Source organism: Miscanthus floridulus, chromosome 10 (genome assembly GCF_019320115.1).
Source record: "Miscanthus floridulus cultivar M001 chromosome 10, ASM1932011v1, whole genome shotgun sequence".
Lineage (NCBI taxonomy): Eukaryota > Viridiplantae > Streptophyta > Magnoliopsida > Poales > Poaceae > Miscanthus > Miscanthus floridulus.
In genome coordinates this window covers 83,892,608-83,919,125 of record NC_089589.1, presented here as the reverse complement: position 1 = coordinate 83,919,125, position 26,518 = coordinate 83,892,608, and the positions used below count along the sequence as shown (strand labels likewise).

Genomic DNA, 26,518 nt, shown 5'->3' with positions numbered 1-26,518 from the left:
CATGACTTTGTGGCCGACGGTAGTCAGCTCTCCCTACCCATCGTGGAGCCAAGGAGTTTTGCAGTGATCCTATAGAAGTACCACCTCAAAGCGAAGTATGTGGTGAGCACTTGTGCGAGACATAGAATGTACCAATGTCGCAAGTTACCAGTGTTGTCTTTCTCATCAATCTTTTTTGTGCGAGGTGAAGAACATGTTAGTAGACTTTGAGGTAGCACACGACTACTAGCAGCAGGAACCCATCAAGATGTAGATGGCTAGGTAGTCCTGGTTGATGGGCTTGGAGATGACCTGCACGAACATCAAAGTGTGCAAATCATTCAAGTATGGGTGGGACAAGTTTTGCGCAAGCAACCACCTCAATGTCAATGACACCTTCTTCTTCAGCGTGATCCGTGAGGCCACCTATAGTGATGATGAGGACAAGGAATGGGAGGAGGAGTAGGAGTACGATGAAGCTAAGCTCAAGGTGGAGGTGCGCAAGACGAACGACAGATGGTTGCGGTGAACTTGGCGCAAGAGTGGACACGATCTGTATTTTGTTGTTTCATCAGAACTATTATCCGTCCTATCAAGATTCCCTAATATCGGACTATCTTACTCCTAGTATGACTAGTTAGCCATGGCTAAAAAACCAAACTAATTGTTGGATTCTATAGATTAGAACTAGTTGTTGGCCCATGATAGTTGGGTTCTATCGTCTAGTTGGATAGCCCTTGATAGTTGCCAGCACTATACTTCATTGTTCATCGACTCGTAGTGATCTGGAGCGTCTATATTTCATAGGGTTGGACTGTCTTAGGGTCCCGATAATCTCAACAGCTATACACCCATGTCCTTCGATCAGAAGGGGACGTCCATGGCCTCAGACTGCACCACCAAGGGGATGTCAACCTCATCCAGGTGCGACTGCACCTTAGGTACTCGAGTTTTGGCACCGACTGTGCTGACGCCTCCTACATCATCCCTGTAGCCAATAATCCCTCCAATGATTCAACCTCGTTTGATGACAAGGGCACAAGCAATTTGAGTCCTCATGATGATGAGGTCATGCAACCACCAAGCCCATAGGAGAGCCACACCGAGGTCGTCTTGGATACGGTTATCAGTGAGTTCACAAAGTTGCTGACTGAGTATCCCTCCTATTACAAGGAGATGTCCCTATTGGACATAGCACACAAGATGTTGGTTCCTATCATGCAATAGATGTTCAAGCAGTGGATGTGGTATGATCCGCTGGAGCAGCCGAACAGGAAGATGGAGGCGGTGAGCAAGCTCAAGTACATACTCTTGGATGATGGGTCTGCCTCCTCGCCGTATGCCGAGCTTCTCATTGAACTGGTGGTCGACCCCATTATGAAATGGTTGAAGGAGATCTGGACTTCTGGACTCCCACCAGGTTCCCACAGTAGGAACAACTGGTATAGTTCTTGCACAACCTATCGCCAAAGTTCCCTCACGCTAGGGAATTCCTACATGATGTAGTGTTGCTTGGACTATCCGGCGCTGCCAATAGGTATGACACTTCCTGGGAGATTGTTCTAGTTAATGTATTTTTGCATCCGTGGATGTCGATCATCGACCAGGACTTGCTACAGCCGATGCTCACCAAGGTGCTAACCATGGTCCAAAAGTTCCTATTAAAGTGTACTGGTGAAAACGCTCACAAAAATTATGACATTGTGCTATCTTGGAAGCAAGTGGCTTGGCCTGACGTTTGGAATGGGTTTGTTGATGGTGTCATCATTCCTTACCTGAAGCACGGACTTGGAAATGTCCGCAACATGCCGTCGCCAAGAGGAATGGCAGCTATGGACGCGTGGGTTGACCACCTAATGAGGTGGGTGTCCAAGATTTTGCCCTACAAAATGCTTGATGTCCTACAGGGTGAGTTCCCTAAAAAAATTCGTAGGGTGCTCTGTGCAGGTGGTTCTTCATGGCAAATTACGATGACAAGATGGTGCTGTAGTATGAGCTCGCTTTCGGTGGAACCAATTGGTGGACGCCATTCGTCGACAAGCTCATTGTACCACGCTTAGCGTCCCGGTTCATTGCCATTAGTGTCATCCCTCCAAATGAAGGGTACAACATGTTCCACATGCTCCTCACCAGGTGGAAGCCGGTCGTGTCACCGGAGTCGATGACGAAGAAGGTCCTAAAGCGCTTCATGGAAAAATGGACCAACAAGATATGCCGCTGGATGTTCGGTGTGCAACCCATAAAGGAGGAGGCTGTGGCCCTGTGCCAGGATTGGATGCAGCTCCTGATGCCGGATCTGCTTGCCATCGATAGTGAAATGCACAATGGCCTCTAACTGATCCACGAAACATATGAAATACCATAGGTAACTGAGTAACTTAGTAGTGTATTTCTGTTCTGAATGATTGCACCTGCGTCAGGCATTATAAATGTTAATCATTGGCACAATGTGTATTACTCTTTTCTGAATGCACACGTGAGAAAGTACGACGCTATGCAATTGTCACACACCGAACAATGACTGAATGCTGTCACCCACGTCAGGCATTGTATATTAAATGTTAATCGTTGGCACAATGCGTACTACTCTTTTCTAAATGCAAACATGAGAAAGTCCGATACTATGTGATTGTAATGTGCCGGATAATGATTGAATGCTTTCACCTGCGTTAGGCATTGTATAAATGTTAATCGTTGGTACAATGTGTACTACTCTTTTCGGAATGCACATGCGAGAAAGTTTGATACTATGTGATTATAATGTGCCGAACAATATTTGTTACCCTTTTTCTGACTACACCCACTGCAACATGTTGCTTGGAAATCCATAGCAATTAAATATGTATTAAATTTGCATGAAACCCAGAGAGCCTAGTGTGCATGGTTTAGCCATAAATCTATGAGAGGGGTAAGATCGAGGCAACCGCTCTTCTCTGTCTTCCTGCGGTACTCCTTCACCTTCTCTCCAGCCTCTAGAGAGTCGTGTCTTTGGCCAGAGTGATGGACCTTGGGAAGCTCCTAGTGGAGAACCCTTCAGAGGGGAACAAGCCTCTGTCGCGTCTCTGCTCCTATTTGAGGCCCCTTGGGTAAGGCGGTCTTGTTCTTAGTTGTTGGAGTCATTCCATTCTGATCTCCTTAATCTTTTTAGGGCCATTTCTCATGCCGCGATGCTAGAGGTCAGGTGGATATCCGGTGCCACCCATTCTCCGGACGCGCACCCTTTGGAACCAGAGGGGTCTTCTCCCCTTGGCCACTGAGAAGTCCACAAGCCCCTCCGTAATCGAGATGCGGCTCGCGACCCATGCTCTAGCCCTAGGGGCGAGGTTAGTCGGCTCATGCTCTACCTCGACACTGTCTAGACTACCCTTGCTGCCTCAGAGTGAGAGACTACTAATGCTCAGGCCAGGATGATCGGTAAGGTTTCCTTCATTGAGAAGCACTGTCAAAATGTCCACGGCCTTGTTTTGATGGTTTTTAGTGTTGTCAGCCCTAGAGTAGGAGTTGGTCGCTCTTCGAGAGGCGGCCCTTGTCGCTATCAACGATGTGAATGCAGGGGTGTCCTGCTTGAGGACCATCTATGGGCCATGCCAGCTCGGGTTAGGATGGTGACCCTTCATGGGGTGTGCCATGGGACTACCTTAGCCCTGGCCATGGCGCAGCTTTGTTCTGGCCACGATCTTTGCCTACTTGGACCTGGCTTTCTAGTTGGCACCGATGAGGAGGAGGAGGAGCTCACTAGCAACTTTACCACCACCGTAGAGACCATCGTGGCAGCCACGCATGCAAGAGACATCATCCTTGCTGCCTTCTTTGAGCCATAGATTGTATCTAGGGTCATTCCAATCTTAATAAAAGTCTAATTTGTTACTTTAATTCGAAGAGCAACTTATGCGCGTCGCGTTGTCTTTCATGGTGTTTGCTTCTTGTGCTTTGATGCAAAAGGCTTGTGCGGCTGACATGCTCGGATGAGGTGATTAGGAGGTCATGGGATGGATCCTACCTCTCCTCTCAAAAGGGAGTTTGGTTTTAGGGAAGCTTCCTTCCCTCTTATGAAACACCGTAGGTAACTTAGTAACTTCGCATATATCTGTTCTGATTGCTTCCACCTGCGTCAGGCATTGTAAATGTTAATCATCAGCACAATGTGTATTACTCTTTTATGAATGCACACACAAGAAAGTCCGACGCTATGTGATTGTAATGCACCGGACAATATCTATTACTCTTTTCTGAATGCGCAGGCAAGATTTGATTGGGCACGAAAGAAAGTCCCCTACTCTATGATTGTAACGCGTGGGACAATAGATTTCATGTCCGAGTGACTCCTCGACTTGCAATGGGGTTGCTTGACCCTGTAGTTCTCTCTTAAGAGGAATGGCTCGAGTTGCAATGAGGTAGTCAGACTAGATAGATGTTGCTCATATCGCACTTAGATGTTAGGTTTAATTTACAGTGGCAACATAGTGATCAAAATAATTCAACATGTACAACTTATTATAGAACCGTAAAATAGACATTGTGTCCTAAGCAAGACTTCAATTATTACATCAAGAATCATTTTATATCCAAATTTTGATGCCCACATGGCAACATAGTGAGAAAAATGGTTCAACATATGCAACTTATTATAGAACCATAAAATAGACATTCTATCATAAGCAAGACTTCAATTATTACATCAAGAATTGTCCTAAATCCAAATTTCTATGCCTCCATTCCCTCACCTTCTATTGCATCCCTCCCTTTCAACTATCAAAGTATCACCAATCTCTTGTACGTCTCTTCCTAGGCAGGGAATCAAGGTGACTACGCATCTAAAGGATGTGGTGATGATGACGAAGCAGGCATCGAAGTCATGACAGTGCTATTGAGGTCGAACTCGCCTGGTGAGTACGCTAAAATCTCATTGTCCGAATCTGATGTCTCATCATGCTCAGTGAAGTGGTTACCTAGACGAATGGTGGACTATCCGGTCTACTGAACTAAAGTAGTAGTGTTAGACCCTAGGGTCGACTCAGCTCTATAAATGGTAGGATTAGTAGGCTCGGTGGTCGCATCAGGCTCTGCAAATTGTTGGGGAAGCCCTAGGAGGCTCTATATGTGCCACTGTGGCATCACACGCAGTATCTGGCCCCTCGACCTGATTGGGCGAAGAAGGTCGATTAGCGGCCTCATGAGCTAAAGTAGAACTCTGCTTATTTTTTACTATAGTAATACTAGCATTAGCAGGTTCAGGCATCTCGTTTGTTGGAGAAGCCCCGAGAGGCTCTGTATGTGTCCATGTGGCAGCTTGCACCTCGACCTAAGGGGGCAAAGAAGGTGGATCACTTGCCTCATCAGCACCTAAAGCTGGCTTAGGTATCTCAGGTGTTGGAGAAGCCCTGAGAGGCTTTGTACGTGCCTCCATGGTGACTTGCACCTCGACCTATGGGGGTGAAGAAGGTGGATCACTGGCCTAATCAGGACCTAAAGCTAAATTCTACTTATGTAGCATCGCCGCAATGGGTAACTCTATGTGGACAATTGTATTATCAGGACAAGTCAGATAACCAGCAATGGGGTTGACCTGACTACCACATTGTAACAGAAGTGTCTAAAAGTTAGGGGCCTTAACCCCTATGGCACTGTACAGTTGATTAAAGCAACCGGTGAACACATTGCACATCAGGTCAATTTTTTGGCCTTGTTGGTTGATGGCCTCACAAAATGCAGATGATTTCTGGCTCATCTGCTCTTTGAGAAGGACCACACTCTCCGCTTGCTTATCAATACTTGCTTTCAAACACCTCTATTGTCGTTCCATACGCTTGTCTTGTCTCTCCATACGCTTCTAGTTTTCTTCCAGGCCAACAACTAACCTAGCAAGTATCTGTCCAAGCTCTGACGGTTGCTGAACAAACACTAGAGGCGGTGCCTGCTTGGCTAACATCTCTATAGTAGGTGGAACATCGTCCATCTCTTTATTGGCCACACCACCGGAGGATGACCCTCCCTTGTCGTGGTCATCTAACCTAGGGTCACAGTAGTCGCTGTCATTGGAGCCTGAATCTTGCATTCATACATTCAAGATTCCTCCAATCCTAGACTATTGCTCTGCCTATTCTAGGGCTGCATCTACCGTTTTGTGTCTTTGTCTATCACATATGGGTAATAGCTCTTGAATGGACCTAAGGGCATGCTGTCCATGATGATGATCGTCTGGACTTGCTGGCATGTAGGTCATAACCTCGCAGGTCGAATCATTGTATAGCGACCCATTCTTTTCAGAGTTAATCATGCGTAGTAGATAGCTGATGATGTGAGGGTACATGTGCTACCTTCTAGTACTGATAGCATCACCTTTCACATCCTTGATCTTAGATAGGAAAAAGTGTAAGAAGTCAAACTGCTCGCATGTCCATATTGATTGTAGTAGCCACTGCTGCAAGCTGGTCAGTGACTCCTTGTTGCCACCATGAGGTAGGACTGTCTTCCTTAGAGCCATGTGTACAACATAAACCTCTGGACGTAGTCTATCCGGTGTATGCAAGGAGCCATCGATGAAGGGCTCCATCAAGAGCGGCCGAATCTCTTGGTTTATAGGAAAAGTACCTCTAGACCTGCTACGACGTGGAGGAAGAGCATCTTCGTAGACTATCTAGTGGAGCTTCCTGTCTGAAGTGTCAACCCCAATGAGTTATTGTAGGCGGTTATAGGACATTCGCTCTGGCCGACCATCGAGCATAAAAGCAATGAAGTCATGCTCTGGATGTATCCACACTGTTGCATAGAACTGACACACCTAGCTTATCACAATTCGCTCAACCTCATTGAGAAGGTGAACGAAGCCTAGGAACCGCTCAAAGAGGGGACAAATGGGTATACCAGCTGTTTCTCAAGCTCATGCCAACCAAGTATCCTTTGGTCTGCTAGTGCCATCCCTCTAGCATGATAGTTCCTGAAGAAACTCTCCTAAGTCATAGTCCAAAACTATGATTTTGTGCCAGGCTCTTTGAGGAGTGGAAACTAGACCTCAATATGGCAAAACCTGATGCTCTGTATCTTCTTTGAGCTATAATACAGAAAGTCATTGAACTGAACCACCTCTTTCTTTCTCTCAATATTACTACTCCTCATAGCACCATTGGTAGACACCAAACCTCCTCGACTACTCCTTGTACCACCATTGGCAGATATCAAATTACCTCCTTAACTACTCCTCGTACCACCAATTGTGGCACACATCAAATTACCTCCTCGACTGCTCCCCGTACCACCAATTGTTGCACACATCGAACCTCCATGAGTGTAAGCACCTCAAGCCCCCATGAGTAGCTGCAGTTTTGATCCATGAAGGTGTAAAGCGACTGATCTAGTTTTTGGAGTGGAACTTGGTCATTTGCTGTAGTTGTTCCTCCGTGAGCTCCTCCTCCCTGAGTTCCATTTTAGCACTCTCCTCACACTGCCACTGTCGGCAGGCCATTCAAGTCCACTTGTAAGAATTCTCGAACTCTAGGGCTAGCATAGCTTTGGTTGCTTCTTCTTCTGCCTCTTGGATATTGTTCGCCTTCCTCTGCCTCTTCCTAGGCTATGGTGGTGCTTGTTCCTCTGCTTCTAGGACACTGCAAGCCTTCCTCTAGCTCTTTCTAGGCTGTGGTTGTGCTTGTTCCTCTGCTTCTCGGAGAATGGTTGCCTGCCTCTGGCCCTTTTATGTGATGTGGTAGTTCTACCCGCTTTGATTTAAATTGGGCCATCTGCAATAATAAAAAAATTACACATGCGTTTCATCAAACACCATAAATTCATGAAGAAAAAAAGAGTAGATCATAGACGGCCTCATCGTGCCGAGGTGAGAAGGCGATCTCAACTGCCTTGCTTGCTGGAGGAGTGGCGCGCTGACAGATGGCAGAGCGGTGGATCGCCGTAGCGCACTAGATCCCTAAGGCATGGAAGGATCTGGCCAAGAGGTTTCACTGTGTGCGGGGGGGGGGAGGGGAGGGGGGGGTGGAGGGGGAGGTGGCGTAGGGTGGGTGGCACCAAAGGGGGCGAACGGCGATGGAAATGACGCATAAAAGAGTAAAAGATGGGTACTGATCAGAGAATGCCTTTAGTTGCAGATTATCCCACATGTTGCGTAACTGCATCATAGACACATAAACACAGTCAAGAGTCGCCGTCCACCGAAACTTGGGGGTCCACTAAAACTCGGGGGATTAATATTGGTGATCTGATGGTTAATACACATTAGTGTATTACTCTATATATATCATCACCATTCGTCATCTAAAATTCAGTCTCTGCTCACAAGATGCCAAACGGGGCAGCGATCTACCTACGTGAAAATTTTATTTTGGGCGATAATGAAATCCCTGCGCCCAGCAGTGCTACCAACACGAACCGAAAATTAGATACCTCTCTCTCTTTTGCCCTCTTTGTGGAAAATTGGTTTACCACGTCATCGATTTTAGACAAGGGTATTTGCGGTATTGTGATGGCCACATAAAAGCACAAGGACTCATCGTCTTCGCCTCCATCTCCATTCTGTAGCCGGACTAGCCGCACCGTCTCTCCTCCCTCTCCAAAGCCTAGCCCCCTCTGCCACCCTGACCTGATCCCTAGCTAGGCGCATCGGCACAGCAGCTTGACTCCCTCTCCACTCTCCAGTCGCACCCTCTCTCATACCTTTCTGAACCCTAGCCAGAGCCAGAGCCAGATTTAGATCCAATTCCCTTCGTCGATAGTAGGTCCGCTGATGGTGGAAGGACTATCGTCAGTGGCGGTACACGCCAGATCTGGACCCCCTACATCAGCACCTATTACGACCAAGCCCTAGCATCATCGTTTACGACCGCCACACCGGATCTGCTAGCCCTTGGTTGATGCCGGACGCACCAGTTCCACGACTAGGATGACAAAAGGGCAGTGCCAATGATGCAGCGTAGCCAGGAATGGGAAGAGGTACCCAAATTCCTTTTATGATGTGTGCTATACTCTAGTGGTTGAACCTAGGACATGTAGATATATAGTGATGGGGTTACATGTTTCTTAGTTGATTGTAGTTCACATGTGCTTTATTCGAGTATAATAGCTTCCGTATAAGCTATAGTTCACATGTGCTTTATTCAAGTAATGACTTCCATATAAGCTATAGTTTAGGTGCATAATTTGCATGCTCCTACTCTGTTTTGTTCACATCCGGTACAAGGTTAACTCAATAAATGCCTTTTGTGATCTACATGTTGACACCCAAAATATCTCCCTGAAGCAGGGGAGCATGTTCAGGGATATGGTGATACAGATATAGATTTAGAAGAGCGAGTACCCCTTGTAATTAAGGTGCTTGTTCTATCTTGTCATGTTGGGATGGGAGGGGGGTTTGTTTAGGTAGCGGTACAATTCAATTCTTTGCTGTGTGGATAGCAATGCAATTTTTATAGGCTTACCACTTAAGTTTGTTTCTCCAATATTAGGCTATGGGTTGAACAAGCCATAGAGATGTCCCTGCTAGAAGGGCAAAAGGCAGCACCGATATGGATCCTGAGGGTTGGCAATCCAAGAGAGTGAAGCCAACTAGTCCAACAGAGTTGCAACATCTTGTAGTTCCAATTAGGTCCAAAAGTGAGAACAAAGCCCTATGTGGGACTGGTCATGTGAAGATGACCTTAGCCATGCCAAAGAGGAGACTCCACCTCCCTACCTATAGAATGACCAAACTTACGAAGGTTAGTACTACCTTAGACATGTCTATAAATCAAGCCACACTATTTGATATCCACGTTACTTTCTAACAATCTGAATGTTTGAAAACTATGTAGTACCATTACAGAGAAGAGCGAGCTAGTCGAGGCAAGCAACTAATGGGGTTGGGCTTCATAAAACCACCTAATCAATGGGAACAAGGATGCCCATCTTAGTTGTCAAGGGGAACAGAAGGCCACATGATCCATTGCAAGCTACCAAGTTTGCCTCAGAGGCAGGTGTAGTAGTCAGGTCTCAAGTACCAATTTTCCTACACTAGATACATTACAAGCAACAGATCGAACTTCTCAATGGATTTGTGGCCAAGCTATCTGTAAGTATCTATATCCTCTATTGACATTCAACTCTGCCTTGAGCAACTTAGTAATGGATTTAATTTGCATTCACACTTCTACAGTTGAGACTGGCCATTGATGACAATGATGAAGCAACAAAAGAAGCATGCATGAGTGTATTATAGTTTGTTGTACGATAGATACGGTACTAGTTCAAGCAATCTTACTTCAATGGCATCCCCGCTAATGAAATCAGAAAGGCCTCTCCTGTGTCTTACATGAATGACACACAGTGGTGTGCACTTGTCCACATGTGGTTAAGTTCCAAGAACAAGGTATGTGTGTGTGAACTCATTTATTTCTTGTCTAGTTTTTTATGTGGTCTACTTGTGCTGCAGTCTAACACAACTGTGGTTATAGGCAGTCTCGGAGTAGAACAAGTGAAACCGTGCAAAAGTCAAGTGCCACCAGGTTATAGGATCTCACTCCTATATTGCCCACCTGCAAGCATATGTAAGTGAAGGTTGTGTTACTCTTTTTATATCAAATACGCAATGCCTTTTGTGTCAATAGAAAGGCATGTGTAATTTTAACAGAAGGACAAAAATAGGAAGGATGTAGGACATGATCAAGAAGTGCTCGTTGCAGAACATGATCAACCTCATGAAGATGTGGATGCAGTGGGAATGCCTTTTGTAATTTTCACCAGTTGAATCACTTGTTGTCGTCAGTTTGATTGTTTGGAGTGTATGACAATGGTCCCAAGGCTGATTTTTGGATAAATCCTTCTCCATTCACATATTCACCAAAACTTATGGAATTCATTAGTTTAAAACCATATACCTATATTTGGTGATGGAATTAAGTATATATGTTGGATATGTTGATGGTTTATGATTGACATTAACAACCGTCAACAAGTTTCCCCCAAGCTTACCCTTTGCTAGTCCCTAAGCAAAGTTAAACTAGAACAATGGATCAAGAGTGGCTACAATGCTTTTCATGCCTCAAAAGTACCCAAGCGTTCAATCGAAAATTCTCCTCCAGATTAGAATAAACTGATCTGACTTTCAAACATACCCATATTACCTTCAACCATGGGGCTTCTTAGCCTTCATTTGGGTCTTGAGCAATTGAAAGACAGAACGATCAAGTCAAGCACTATATCTTAAGTTCTTTGTTCCACCACTATTCTAGAGTTTTTATAAGTTTTCAAAATAAAACTTAGAGATTCCTTTATATGACACTTTCAAGTCTCTCAATATATGTGGTATTTGTGGATCCTCACCAAGGCATAATTTGTTGTTGCCTTTTCTCTTCCTACCACTAAGACTTATGTGGAGTTTATAGGTAGGAAGAAAGCTAGAGCATACTTGCAATACATATATTGTAAAGTCAAATAACATATCCAAAGAGAGAAGAGTCATACAATCAAATCAAGATGTGTATATGTGTGGATAAATCTATGGTGGATATATAGTGGAAACCTAATTCTACTTTACTCCTTGAAAACATATCTCTCTTTTGAAACTTGGAAACATTTACTACTCTAGTCACATATGATAACTAAAGCACTCGATGCGAGCAGAGATCCCATGCTAAGATATGATAACTATATTAACCATACACATGAAAGGCATAAAAGTAAATAGAGAAGATACCTATATTTAAGCATAATTCTTGCAAAGGTAAGATACAAAGATATACCTAACCATTGAAGATTCCTTTAGAACTTGAGCATGGCTCAACACTCCCTAACTTTTAACATAGAGCTATTCTACTTCTACATCTTGAAAGGTTTGTGGTGATTTCTCTCTTGTGGTGTATCTTGATCTGAATGAGAGATGGCTCTCTATGGGATGATGGCCTCCTATAGGGGGTAGAGGGCTCCTTATATAGGGGAGATGGAGTAGGGGGCAAGGTATTGCCACATCATCGATCCATGTCAACTCCCACGATCACCGTTGGATAAACTGACTTAAAACTGCCTTAAAATTAATGGTATAGATCTTAGAAACACATACGAAGTGGCGGAGAGTGAACGTACTCCGGAGTGGGCTGGCCAACCAGCCACTTTGGCAAGTGGCCTCCCCTTCGTGTGGTGAGTCCTGGACTTCGTCTTGAGTTACCTTTTGTAGTTTTCACCAGTTGAATCACTTGTTGTCGTCTGTTTGCTTGTTTGGAGTGTATGACAATGGTCCCAAGGCTGTTTTCTAGAGAAATCCTTCTCCATTCACATGTTCACCAAAACTTATGGAATTCATTAGTTTAAAACCCTATACCTATATTTGGTGATGGAATTAAGTATATATGTTGGATATGTTGATGGTTTATGATTGACATGAACAACCGTCAACAAGTTTCCCCCAAGCTTACCCTTTGCCAGTCCCTGAGCAAAGTTAAACTAGAACAATGGATTAGGAGTTGCTACAATGCGTTTCATGCCTCAAAAGTACCCATGCGTTCAATCAAAAAATCTCCTCCGGATTAGAATAAACTGATCTGACTTTCAAACATTCCCATATTACCTTCAACCACGGGGCTTCTTAGCCTTCATTTGGGTCTTCAACAATTGAAAGACAGAACGATCAAGTCAAGCACTATGTGTCAAGTTCTTTGTTCCACCACTATTCTAGAGTTTCTGTAAATTTTCAAAATAAAACTTAGAGATTCCTTTATATGACACTTTCAAGTATCTCAATATATGTGGTATTTGTGGATCCTCACCAAGGCATAATTTGTTGTTGCCTTTTCTCTTCCTACCACTAAGACTTATGTGTAGTTTATAGGTAGGGAGAAAGCTAGAGCATACTTGCATTACATATATTGTAAAGTCAAATAACAGATCCAAAGAGAGATGAGTCATACAATCAAATCAAGATGTGTATGTGTGTGGATAAATCTGTGGTGGATATATAGTGGAAACCTAATTCTACTTTACTCCTTGAAAACATATCTCCCTTTTGAAACTTGGAAAGATTTACTACTCTAGTCACATATGATAACTAAAGCACTCGATGCGAGTGAAGATCCCTTGCTAAGATATGATAACTATAATAACCATACACATGAAAGGCATAAAAGTAAAGAGAGAAGATAACTATATTTAAGCATAGGTCTTGCAAAGGTAAGATACAAAGATATACCTGACCTTTGAAGATTTCTCTAGAACTTGAGCATGGCTCAACACTCCCTAACTTTTAACATAGAGCTATTCTACTTCTACATCTTGAAAGCTTTGTGGAGATTTCTCTCTTGTGGTGTATCTTGATTTGAATGAGAGATGGCTCTCTATGAGTTGATGGCCTCCTAGAGGGCGTAGAGGGCTCTTTATATAGGGGAGATGGAGTAGGGGGCAAGGTATTTCCACATCATTGATCCAAGTCAACTCCCATGATCACCGTTGGATAAACCGACTTAAAATTAATGGTGTAGATCTTAGAAACGCATACGAAGCGGTGGAGAGTGAACGGGCTCCGGAGTGGGCTGGCTAGCCTGCCACTTTGGCAAGTGGGCCTCCCCTTTGTGTGGTGGGTCTTGGACTCTGTCTTGAGGTGCCTTTTGCTATTTTCACCAGTTGAATCACTTGTTGTCGTCGGTTTGCTTGTTTTGAGTGTATGACAATGGTCCCGGGGCTATTTTCTGGATAAATCCTCCTGGATTCACATATTCACCAAAACTTGTGGAATTCATTAGTTTAAAACCCTATACCTATGTTTGGTGATGGAATTAAGTATGTATGTAGGATAGGTTGACGGTTTATGATTGACATTAACAACCATCAACATCGAGCAGCTACCACCCCCTGTGAATGTGAAGAGAATTTATAGCTTTCTAGGTCATGTAGTGTTCTATAGGCGGTTTATGAAAGATTTTTCACAAATCACTAGACCTCTCACAAACCTGTTAGCTAAGGATGCACCTTTTGAGTTTACATATGAGTGCTTAAGTGCTTTCCACACTCTCAAGAAAGTACTCATCTCAGCGCCAATCATCCAACCACCCGATTGGTCGATACCCTTTGAGATCATGTATGATGCTAGTGACTATGCTATTGGTGCGGTCCTTGGCCAAACCAAAGATAAGAAGCATCACACAATCACATATGCTAGCAAAACGCTGATAGGAGCACAACTTAACTATGCAACTACTGAAAAAGAGCTTCTTGCAGTCGTTTTTGCTATTGATAAATTTAGATCTTACTTAGTTGGAGCAAAAGTTATCATTTACACTAATCATGCAGCATTAAAATATTTTCTCACTAAGAAAGATGCAAAACCCAGATTAATAAGATGGATTCTTCTACTCCAAGAATCTGACCTTGAAATAAAAGATAGAAAGGGAGTAGAGAATACCATTGCAGATCATTTGTTGCGCATACAAGTCACTAACATGCAGGAACTACCAATTAATGGCTTCCTACATGCTACTCAAGATGATGGACTCCAACCCTTGGTATGCAAACATTGTGAACTACATGGTTGCAGGCTATGTACCACCAAGCGAAAACAAGAGAAAATTGCAAGTCGAAAGCCGACGTCACCTTTGGGCTGATCCATATTTGTACCGTGTATGTTTGGATGACTTGCTGAGGAGGTGCATGCCCACAATAGAGGTGATGCAAATCATTGAAAGATGCCATGTAGCACCATACGGAGGCCATTATGGAGTATTCCGCACACAAGCCAACATTTGGTAGTGCGGGTTCTTCTGGCCAACGATGTACGAGGACACCAAGGAGTTCATTCGGAGGTGCTGGAAGTGCCAATTCCAAGGAAGCATCAACACTCGTAATGCAATGCCCCTACACTACAACCTTCAAATAGAAATATTTGATGTGTGGGGCATTGACTTCATGGGTCCATTCCAAAAGTCCCAAGATTGCGAATACATCTTCGTCGCTATTAACTATGTGTCAAAATGTGTGGAAGCGCTGCCTTGCCAAGCTGCTGAAGCCAGGCATGCAATGAAGATGTTCCATGAAGTGATCTTCCCCCACTTTGGAACACCAAGGATGGTGATAAGAGATGGGGGATCTCATTTCATCGACAAGACATTCAGAGCCTTCCTTAAAGAGCTTGGGGTGAAGCACAACATTGCCACCCCATCTCTAGGCATACAGGACGGCTTACAAAACCCCATCGGCATGCTAGTTGAGCCTGAGCATCGAGCTCACTGGGCAATCAAAAGCTGGAACATGGATTTCAAGCTAGCCGGCAAAAACATACAGAAACAAATAGACAAGCTAGAAGAATGGCAAAAGAAGGCATACCACAGTGCCCAGCTATATAAAGAAAGAACCAAAAGATGGCACGGCAACCGAATCAAGCTCAAAGAATTCAAGCAAGGAGACAAGGTCCTGCTCTTCAATTGAAAAGTCAAGCTATTCGGTGAAAGAAAATTGCATAGCAAGTGGAAAGGGACATACACCATCATCAACACATCGCCACATGGTGCGATCACCATCCAGGATGATGATGGTAACATTTTCAAAGTTAATGGTCAATGTTTGAAAATTTTCCTTGAGCCTTCTCACAATATTGACTTTAACCAAGAAATTGATAGAATAGATTTAATTGCTTTTGATAAATACATTCAAAGCTTATGAAAATTTTAAAATAATACTAGCATATTCTTTCTTTTACTCAAAATATAAAATTTTTGCATTATCTTCCTAAGCAACTTATCATGGCTAAATGACCATTATGCCCTCACTAAAAACAACCCATGATTCTTGCTTAATCTTGTTGATTCTTGCTGATCACACGAATATCCACTCATTATTACAAAATCATGTGAATGTTGCAACTTGAATATTCCTTTGATTCACCATGATCATGTGCATCCTGCTCTATCACACATTGATATTGATGAATCCCAATCTGACACCAGCATCCCTAGAATCTCCATGCATGCATGTGCACCTGGACGCAAACTCAGTCCAGGGGGAGGAGATGCGGGTACGGGCCCACCCATGGTGCGGCCGCACCACCCGTGGCTCTGCTAGCCCCCAATCTTCGTGGATATCCTTTTGATCCTCTATGTATCATGGCAATGGCGGTGCTTTGATTCTTTCCTTCATGGTAGAGGCCGTAGCTTTTATATAAACCACCCCAAGCCTCTCCCTCTCTTCACATCAAGCAAAAGCTTCTCTTCCTCCCCAAAGCACTCTAAGCTCAGCATGGCCAGCCATGCTCTCGCCTTGTACACGGCCTCCAGCTCCACCTACGACCTTGAAGGAGTGCCGACTTCCATAGACTTAGTGCCCAAGAGCACTTTTGTGAGGGAAGAAGCAAGAATGATCACCAAGGCACCCCTCGCTATCATGCCACCACCAAGCTAGACCATCAGTGGTGGCACTAGCTTGAAGTCCATGGTGCGTTCCAAGGCGCCCCTTGGTGGTGCCAAGGAGAAGAAAGCGCCCCCAACAAGACCAACTACCGGCGCCATTGGCCTCAAGAGGAAGGGTCCCGAAGCTAGCAAACCGAAGAAATGATCCTTTGTTTTGCCTTTGAGCAAATCGGTCTCTCACGCTAGCTCATCCCTACCCACCACAAGGCCTAGTCCTTCCTACACCGTTGTAGGTGTATGCAAACTAGATGGGGAGTACGGGAAAGCGCTCATGCGTAAACCCGCTAAAGAGATGGTACGCAAGCTGGCCCTGTTAGGAAAAGAGTTAGCGGAGTCCTCGGGTGTGCCCCTTAGGATTAAGAGGTTTAGAAAGCTTCCTCCAATCAAGCGACCCATAGGACAGTATGAGAGTAGTGATGAGGAGGATGCCCCAACCAAGGATCCTTCTATCTCCTTTCTTAGCTCCAAAAACACTACATTGCGAGAGCTCCTTGTGGGGCCTGAACAATAGCTTAGCTAAAAACCTCTTCAAAATTAGAGATCTGGTCGATGACATCAATAGCTTACGCTTCAAGTTAGACTAGAAATTAGCTAAGATGGCAAGGGCAACAGGAGTGGTAGATGCTCTAGATCAGCATTTCTAGTCCACTCCTGCCACAATAAATCAGGCGCATGTTTATCTTTTCTAGTATTTCATTCCAATCATTTTGATTTTCATCATGTAAATGTGCCTATCATTTTGACTATTGAATAAAGATATTATTATTAGAAATGTTTTGTTGCACTTGTTTTCTTGTTCTTTTTGTTGTCAAAATAAAAATAGGTAAGAAAACAAGTGTGGGGGAGGCACCACACTCACCTTCGACTCAATTGCACAAAAGATGGCTAAAATCAAAACTTGGTTTGTGCAACCCTCACTCTCTCACTCCATATTTAATAAAAAGCTTTAAAACTGAATAAGTTTTTAAAATGTACTACAAAAAAAATGCTCCATCTACATGTCTTCCTATGATTAAAAGTTTGCATACTTTTTATTCCTGGCTAATACTCCTTAAAACTTGTGAATACTTATCATAGGGAACCCACTTATATAAGTAATTGATGAATGAGATATAGTAGGATGACATGGCACTTGCTCATTCTTGCAAAAGTACTTGGGAATTACTTTACAAAACAAAATTCAGAATAGTATGTTCCTTGAATGACATTTAAATACCTACCAAGGCCATATATGATCATTCATAACAAAACCTTCCACATATGCCTCTTGCTTTGTATTGAGTTTGGTCAAGTTTTGTGACCCCTGTTGAGATATGTTTCATGCTCCCAATATCAAAACTCACATACACACCACAAATAAACAGCTATTCCTACATTGGGAATACACTAAAACATATTTCTATGACCACCAGCAAGATAAATACTCTGTGCTCTATAATATGATCTCACTAGCATATTTCTAGAAAGAGACAAAAAGGCTATGCAAGGTATATATAAAAAAATAGGGACACATGAAGGTCCTAGAAGCATCTAAAAAATGATGAGCACGTGAATGCTCATGAGAAAAAGCTAGCCATGTCTCAAAATAAAAGCTAGAGATCATATCGAAACAAAGGAGTATAGTTCCACCAAATTCCACACACTCGCATAGTTTTGATCTAAGAGTATGACGCTTCCCACCGGTGAGGTCCGGGATTTGACTTTACAACATATGCAAGGTAAGTGTGCCTCAAAATTTTCATCCCTACCCAAAAGCTCCATATAAGCTCTTAGAAGTAGGATGGTCGAAGAGAAGGGAAACTTGCAAAATATGCCTTCGTGAGGAACCACTTACAAATCTGAGCGACTTGAGAGAATCATTCAAGGAACTAAAGCTATTGTTATATTTTCAAAATCATACAAAAACCCAAGTTTCTAAGTAGGGATCGAGTGAGAAGATTTGAATCCAAGCTATTCTATTTTTCAATTGCCCAAGATATTTTGTTTGACACTTGGAAGTTCACAGGTTAAGGTGAAGCTTGGAATAACTTGTATGTAGATTTTCAGATCAAGGAGATGAACCCGCTTAGTCCTTAGAACTTTACTCGAGGACGAGCAAAGGACTAAGTGTGGGGGAGCTTGTTGGCGATGCTTAACTCACTTTTCTACCGCCAACATTTAAAACAAAATGAACAAATATGAAAACCAAAACTTAAAAATAGGGCTTTTAACTAACATTCTCCACGAGTTTTGGTACATATATGTTTTGCAGGGCAACACATGAAAACACACTAAAATGTGCATTCGAGAAGGCACATTCAAGCAAAACACAAGCAAAGCCCATCCAATCTCCAAATCCGGGCCAAGCACCAGCCAACGCAGGAGTGGCCCAGGCCTAGCCAGAAGCCCACTCACCAAGGGCGGTGGCCAGGCATGCAGCCTAGTGTGTGGTCGCACCCCAGGTGTGCCCACACCACCCCTAGCTTAGCCTGGCCCCACCTTCTTTAGGCAGTGCATTTAATCCCTAAGGAGGTCGGTTACATGGGTGCTTACCAAAAATACCCAAGCAAACCGTCATACTCAAGCTATATAAGAAGACCCCCTCTCCACATTCATCATCATCATACACTTGAAGAGAGGAAGAAGAGAAAGCACCACTTCATATTAGCTCATAGCTAGATTAGTATAGGGAGTGAGAAAGGGAAGAGTCAGAGGAATAGCGGGAGAGTCAGCTATCTCTACTTCTTGTACTAGGTGACTTGTACACATAGTAGAAGGAGTGTGGGACTGTCGGCTCCCTCCACGCTTGTACCTCTACGAACCACGTACTACTTGGAGTATAAGGTTCGTGTTTATCTACAGTGGTGAGTTTCTACTTGAGCCAGTTTTGTTCACTATAATCTTGTGGGTTCGTCGTTCATCCTTGTGGTGAATACTCTAGTAGAGGACTCCTGATAAAGATGGAAGTTCCTGGCCAACGCTAGAGTAGTAACTGATAACATAGACATGGTGTCTAAGTTATACATTACCTTCGTTTGCCTTGTTCCCCATGGTTGAGGGGTAGGTGGCAGGTGGTGACAGCCATGTCTGTCCTTTGTAATCCCCCACATTCGGGTTCGGCGTGGAGCTACAGGCCAGCCTCGCCTAGCAGACCAGGTGTGATCCGGTGCCCAAAGCAAGTTTCTAGTGGCATAAACTTTCATCATGTAGATTCTCTATCCTTAGATAAGCCTCACTACCCGAGTGATCCTTCTTCCCACCTTCCTGGGAGAACTAGTTAAGAGACTACTTACACCTCCGTTCCTCGTGGAAATATGATACCCTGAATACCACCGGGTGAAGTGCTACAATGGTACTTTTGTGTGCTTGTGGACTTTTCTGCTTATGCTAAGAAGCACCAACAACAATAACTTCTAGGGATAGGGCGACAAGGAAATTTGATAATGCCTAACAGTCAACCATCAGGGAAATTGAAAATTATTTCTCTGACGGTGTCTTGCTATCAGAAAAACAAAAACCCGTCAGGGATAGATACCTACCTCTGTCGGTGTATATCAACAGGGTAATTAGACATCACCGACATGAAAATTATTTTTTGTACAAGACATCACCGATGTTGGTATTTCTTATATCTATTGGATAAGTCCGCAAGCGCATAGAATATACCGCTGTAGCACTTCACCAAAGAGTATACCAAGGCATCATTATTTACTTTATCCCAAGGGAAAGTGGTAGCTAGGAATGATAATAAAAGAGAGTTCCTTAAGATTGCAACAACATAGTACCACCTAGTAATAGGGGGTAATCGAAATGTGGTAGGAAGGGCGAAGCCAAGCTAAGATAACTAAAGATAACTTGTGAGTGTAGATAGGTGGGAGGACAATGAGTGAGTAAGGGATTCTTGTAAGTCTAACTTTACTTCTATGATTCTACCCTAACCATATAAATGCAACACATAGATTAAGTCCACACAACAAGTATACTAGGCAGTAGGTGAGACAATAGGAGGCAAAACCCCTATCTGAAGCAGCTACTATTTTACTAGAGCCTTACCGATTTAAAAGCTTGCATAATAACACGTGGTGACACTACTAGAAATATCCACTTCTATGACAAACAACTTTCATCATTGAAGAAGCCAAATTCGTCATAATTTTAGTTTTGTGATGAATTTATGATGAAAAACGGTTTGTCATAGAAATCGCGTCATTCTTGAAATTCTATGGCGATTCTAGAAAATCGTCATAGAAGTCGATAGATCTATGATGAAAACTGACCATCATAGAACTGCTTTGGCATGTGTGGTAGGGGGCAGCCACGCTGGCGGATGATTCCATTGTAGATGCTTTCCACATGTACATGCTATAGCTGGTTGCATTGGACATGGTTCGGGTACGTGTCACCTTCTTATTGCACAACGTGGCCATCTTTGGTTCTTGCACATTTTAGGTTCTTACTGGACCACGTGTCAGGACCCTATTGTTCCACATGTTAGTTTTCTATTTGTACATGTGTCATGTTACGGTTGGATCACGTGTCACTTCTTCATTGGACCATGTGTCATATTTTTATTAGTCCACGTGGCATGACCACAATACCCAGCATGTTTTTTTTACTTGACCATGTGTCACGATGTTTTACGTCCGCGTGTCGGTATTTTATTGGGCCACATGTTGCACCCTGAGCTACCCATGTGTCTTTTTCTTATTCGACCATGTGGTAGGACAGATTTGTACCATGTATTTTGTTTGTATTGGCCCACGTGCCCTGTCGTGGTTGTTACATGTGCCATTCACTAGTTCGTCCATGTGTTAGATTCTTATTTAACAACATGCCTATGCTGGATCTACCATGTGCACACCAATCATTACGTCAGAGAAAATGATTTCAGATCTACACTGCTGCACAAAATGACTACATGCATAATTATATTGAACCTGAATCAAATAACAACAGATCAGCTCAGCAACAAACCACTGATATAGTTCACATATCAAGCCACCAAAATTTCACATCAAAACAACATACCAACCACATGTTCACTGCATCAATAAGACTGAGAGTTACTAGCGCTTAAGAGCATGATATGCCCACGGAGCCTATTGTACCCCTCTTGTTGCTATTTCGTGAACTCCTCAAACTCCCAATTAATGTTTTCTACCTTCCTCTTTAGTTGATCCACATGCTCAGTGAGGACAACTAAACTTTCCTGATGAGCAGCAAGCCGCTCCTGAAGTCTAGAGCAGCTTGTCCTGAACCAGCATTCTTCAAAGAAAAGGTGTTGTAACTAGCCTAGGAGAGGACCTTGGAAACAACATTAGCAACAGGTTCTGCTCGTATAGTTTCCATAGGTTCCTATGAAAACCAAGTGAACATTAGGAAGAGGACTTAAATTGTAGAACCAAGAGATTATTTCATTACAAGTAATGCATAGGTCTTCCTCAGTCTACTACCGACAGAGATTCATAAACACAATGCATAGGTAACATATTAACTGTTGTAATATTACAACTTCAAAATGATGGTGCCACTTTAGGCTCCTCCTACTTTTCCTTCTTTTATGCCAATGGCTTCAGCAGATTTCAAGGAAAGCAAATGAAGGTACTCACCACTGCTTCTCTTGCACCATTGCTCAGTCCCATGTTGTTACTGGTATGGAAGTTGTTGAAGATTCCCACTACATCAACATCTTCATGAGGTCGATCATGTTCTTCAATGAGCACTTCTTGATCGTGTCCTGCATCCTTCCTATTTTTTTCCTTCTATTAAAATTGCACATGCCTTTCTATTGATACAAAAGGCATTGCGTATTTGATATAAAAATAGTAACACAACCATCACTTACATATGCTTGCAGGTGGGCAATATAGGAGTGAGATCGTATAACCTGGGGCACTTGACTTTTGCACGGTTTCGCTTGTTTTGCTCTGAGACTGCCTATAACCACAATTGTGTTAGACTGTAGCACAAGTAGACCACATAAAGACTAGACAAGGAATAAATGAGTTCACACACACACACCTTGTTCTTGGAACTTAACCATATGTGGACAACTGCACACCACTGTGCGTCATTCATGCAAGACACATGAGGGGTTTTTCTGATTTCATCAGTGGGGACACCGCTGAAGTAAGATCACTTGAACCTATACCGTGTCTACCATACAATAGACAGGAATATACTCATGCATGCTTCTTTTGTTGCTTCATCATTGTCATCAATGGCCAGCCTCAACTGCAGAGGTGTGAATGCAAATTAAATCCATTACTAAGTTGCTCAAGGCAGAGTTGAATATCAACAGGGGATATACATACTTATAGATAGCTTGGCCATAAATCCATTGAGATGTTTGATCCATTGCTTGTAATGTTACCAGTGTGAGAAAATTGGTACTTGAGACCTGACTACTACACCTGCCTCTAAGGCAAACTTGGCAACTTGCAATGGATCATGTGGCCTTATGTTCCCCTTAACAACCAAGATGGGCATCCTTGTTCCCATTGATTGGATGGTTTTGTGAAGCCCATCCCCCTTAGTTGCTTGCTCGACTTCCTTGCTCTTCTTTGCAATGGTACTACATAGTTTTAATACATTAAGATTGTTAGAAAAGTAACATGGATATCAAATAGTGTGACTTGATTTTATAGACATGTCTAAGGTAGTACCAACCTTCGCAAGTTTTGTCATTCTGCTGGTGGGGAGGTGGAGTCTCCTCTTCGACATGGCTAAGGTCATCTTCACATGTCAAGTCCCTCACAGGGCTTTATTCGCCTTGTGCATGCTGACTTTTAGACCTAGTTGGAAGTACAAGATGCTGCAACTCTACTGGACTAGTTGGCTTCACTCTCTTGGATTGTCATCCCCCAGGACCCATATTGGTGCTGCCTTTTACCCTACTGGCAGGGACTTCTCTATGGCTTGTTCAACCCATAGCCTAAAATTGGAGAAACAAACTTAGGCGGCAAGCATGTAAAAATTGCATTGCTATCCACACAGCAAAAAATTAAATTGCACTGCTCCCTAAACCAACCCCCTCCCATCCCAACATGACAAGATAGAACAAGCACCTCAATTGCAAGGGGTACTCGCTCTTCTAAATCTATATCTGTATCACCATATCCCTGAAGACGCTCCCCTGCTTCAGGGAGATATTTCGGATGTCAACATTTAGATCACAAAAGCATTTATTGACTTAACCATGTACTAAATATCAACAAGACAAAGTAGGAGCATGCAAATTAGGTGCCTAAACTATAGCTTATATGGAAGCCATTACTTGAATAAAGCACATGTGAACTACAGCTTATACGAAAGCTATTATACTCGAATAAAGCAATGTGAACTACAATCAACTAAGAAACATGTAACCACGTCACTATATATCTACATGTCCTAGGTTCAACTACTAGAGTACAACATGCATCATAAAAAGAATTTGGGTACCTCTTCATATTCATGGCTACGCCCTCTTGTCATCCATGTCGTCGAAGTGGTGCGGCCAGCATCGATGAAGGGGTAGTAGATCCAGTGTGGCAGTCGTCAATGATGATGCTGGGGCTCGGTCATGACAGGTGTCGACGTAGGGGGTCTAGAGGACCACCGTTAGCGGACCTGTTATCAACAAAGGGGATCAGATCTAGATCTGGCTAGAGAGTGGAGAGGGAGTCAAGCTGCTGTGCTGATGCGCCTAGCTAAGGTTCTAACCAGGGTGGTAGAGGGGGCTAGCTTTGGAGCGGGAGGAGAGATAGTGTGACTAGTCTAGCTAAAGAATGAATATGGAGGCAGAGACGATGACTCCTTGCGCTTTTATGTGGCTATCACAATACCGTAAATACCCTTGTCTAAAATCGATGGCGTGGTAAACCAATTTTCAGCGAGGAGGGCAAAAGAGAGAGAGATCTAATTTTTGGTTCGTGTTGGCGGTACTACTGGGTGCAGGGATTTCATTTTTGCCCAATATCAAATTTTCGCGCGGGCAGATCGCCGCCCCATCTGGTGTCTTGTGAGTAGAGACCAAATTTTATATGATGAATGGTGATGATATATATGGAGTAATACACTAATATGTATTAACCATTGGATCACCAATATTATTCCCCTAAGTTTCAGTGGACCCCCCATGTTTCGGTGGACAGTGACTCTTGACATCGTTTATGTGTTAGTGATGCAATTACACAGCACGTGGAACAGTACGCTGCTAAAGGCATTCTCTTTGTACCCATCTTTTCCTCTTTTGTGCGCCATTTCCATCGCCGTTTGCCCCTCCGGCGCCACCCACCCAGTGTCGCCTCCCCATCACCCCTCCCCCTCCTCCCACCCCTCTCCCCCCGCACACTAAAACCTCTTGCCCAGATCATTTCGCGCCCTGGGGATCTACTATGTCGTGGCAATCTATTTTGCCACTGTCTGTTAGCGCGCCACTCCTCCAGCGAGCAAGCTAGTCGAGATCGCCTTCTCACCTCAGCAAGGTGAGGCCGTATGCGATCTCCTCTTTTTTTCTTCATGAATTTATGGTGTTTGATGAAATGCATGTGTAATTTTTTCTGATTGTTGTAGACGGTGCGTGTTAAATCAAAGTGGGTAGAACTACCACATCATAGAAAGAGCCAGAGGCAGGCAACCATTCTCCAAGAAGTAGAGGAACAGGCACCACCACAACCAGAAAGAGCTAGAGGAAGGCTCACAGTGTCCTAGAACCAGAGGAACAAGCACCACCACAGCCCAGGAAGAGGCAGAGGAAGGCGGCAGTATCCGAGAAGCAGAGGAAGAAGCAACCAAAGCTATGCTAGCTCTAGAGTCTGGGAATTCTCATAGGTGAACTCGAACGGCCTGCCGACAGTAGCAGCGTGAGGAGAGTGCTGAAATGGAACTCAGGGAGGAGGGGCTCACTGAGGAACAACTACAGCAAATGATCGAGTTCCACTCCAAAAACCAGACCAGTCGCTTTGCACCTTCCTAGATCAAATCTATAGCTACTCATGGGGGGGCGCTCGCACTCGTGGAGGTTCATAGTGTGCCACAATTGGTGGTATGAGGAGTAGTCGAGGAGGTAATTTGATGTGTGCCACAATTGGTGGTATGAGGAGCAGTCGAGGAGGTTTGATGTCTGTCAATGGTGCTATGAGGAGCAGTAATATTGAGAGAAAGAAAGTGATGGTTCAGTTCTATGACTTTTGGTAATACATCTCAAAGAAGATATGGAGCATCAGGTTTTGTGATATTGAGTTCTTGTTTCCACTAGTCAAAGAGCCTAGCACAAAATCACAGTTCTGGACTATGACTCAGGAGAGTTTCTTTAGGAGCTACCATTCTAGAGGGACGACACTAGCAGACCAAAGGATACTTGGTTGGGTTAATCCTGAGAGAGCAGCTGGTATACCCATCCGGCCCCTCTTTGAGCGGTTCATGGGCTTCGTTCACCTTTTCAGTGAGGTTGATCAAATTATGAAAAGCTAGGTGCACCAGTTCTATGCAATAGTGGATTCATTTAGAGGAGGACTACATTCCTTTTATGCTCCATGGCCGGATAGAGCGAATGTCCTATGACCACTTGCAAGAACTCCTCAAGGTTGACACTTCAGATAGGAAGCTCCATGAGATAGTCTATGGAGATGCTCTTCCTCCGCGTCATAGCAAGGCTAGAGGTACTTTTCCTATAGACCAGGAGATTTGGCCGCTCTTCATGGAGCCCTTCACCGATGGCTCCTTACGTACACCGGACAGACTGCGTTTGGAGGCTTATGTTCTACACATGGCTCTAAGGAAGACAGTCCTTCCTCATGGCCATAACAGGGAGTCATTTACCAGCTTGCAGTAGTGGCTAATACTATCAATATGGAGAGGCGAGCAGTTTGACTTCTTACACTTTTTCCTACCTGAGATCAAGGATGTGATAGCTGACGCTATTAGTTCTAGATGGCAGCACGTGTACCCTCGCATCATCAGCTATCTGCTATGCACGATTGACTCTGAAAAGAATGGGCCACTGTACATGCTAGCAAGTTTGGATGATCATCGTCGTGGACAGCGTGCCCTTAGGTCCATTCAACAACTGTTACCCATACATGACATAGAAAGACACAAAATAGGCAGAGCACCAGTCTAGGATTAGAGGAATCTTGAATGTACGAATGCAAGATTCAGACTCTGATGATAGCAACTACCATGACCCTACGTCAGACGGCCACGACGAGGGA

General features: G+C 43.8%; 2 protein-coding genes across 2 annotated transcripts; both read left to right on the top strand.

The window, feature by feature from the left end:
• Positions 1 to 1,221: 1,221 nt before the first annotated feature.
• Positions 1,222 to 2,314, top strand: LOC136488967 (septin and tuftelin-interacting protein 1 homolog 1-like). Its single transcript, XM_066485731.1, has 4 exons — positions 1,222 to 1,421; positions 1,517 to 1,613; positions 1,698 to 1,840; positions 2,113 to 2,314. The coding sequence occupies exons 1-4, from the start codon at positions 1,222 to 1,224 to the stop codon at positions 2,312 to 2,314; spliced, it is 642 nt and encodes a 213-aa protein (XP_066341828.1).
• A 12,398-nt stretch (positions 2,315 to 14,712) lies between these two features.
• Positions 14,713 to 15,366, top strand: LOC136488966 (uncharacterized). Its single transcript, XM_066485730.1, has one exon. It carries the CDS (start codon positions 14,713 to 14,715, stop codon positions 15,364 to 15,366), a length of 654 nt encoding a protein of 217 aa, XP_066341827.1.
• The last annotated feature ends 11,152 nt before the right edge of the window (positions 15,367 to 26,518 follow it).

Bases quoted from the DNA above. Each gene is read 5' to 3' on its own strand.
- LOC136488967 (XM_066485731.1), top strand. From the start codon at position 1,222: ATGTGGTATGATCCGCTGGAGCAGCCGAACAGGAAGATGGAGGCGGTG. The intron at 1,614-1,697 runs GTGCTAACCATG...CTATCTTGGAAG, and splicing joins TACAGCCGATGCTCACCAAG to CAAGTGGCTTGGCCTGACGT. The intron at 1,841-2,112 runs GTGGGTGTCCAA...GCTCCTCACCAG, and splicing joins TGGGTTGACCACCTAATGAG to GTGGAAGCCGGTCGTGTCAC.
- LOC136488966 (XM_066485730.1), top strand. From the start codon at position 14,713: ATGTACGAGGACACCAAGGAGTTCATTCGGAGGTGCTGGAAGTGCCAA.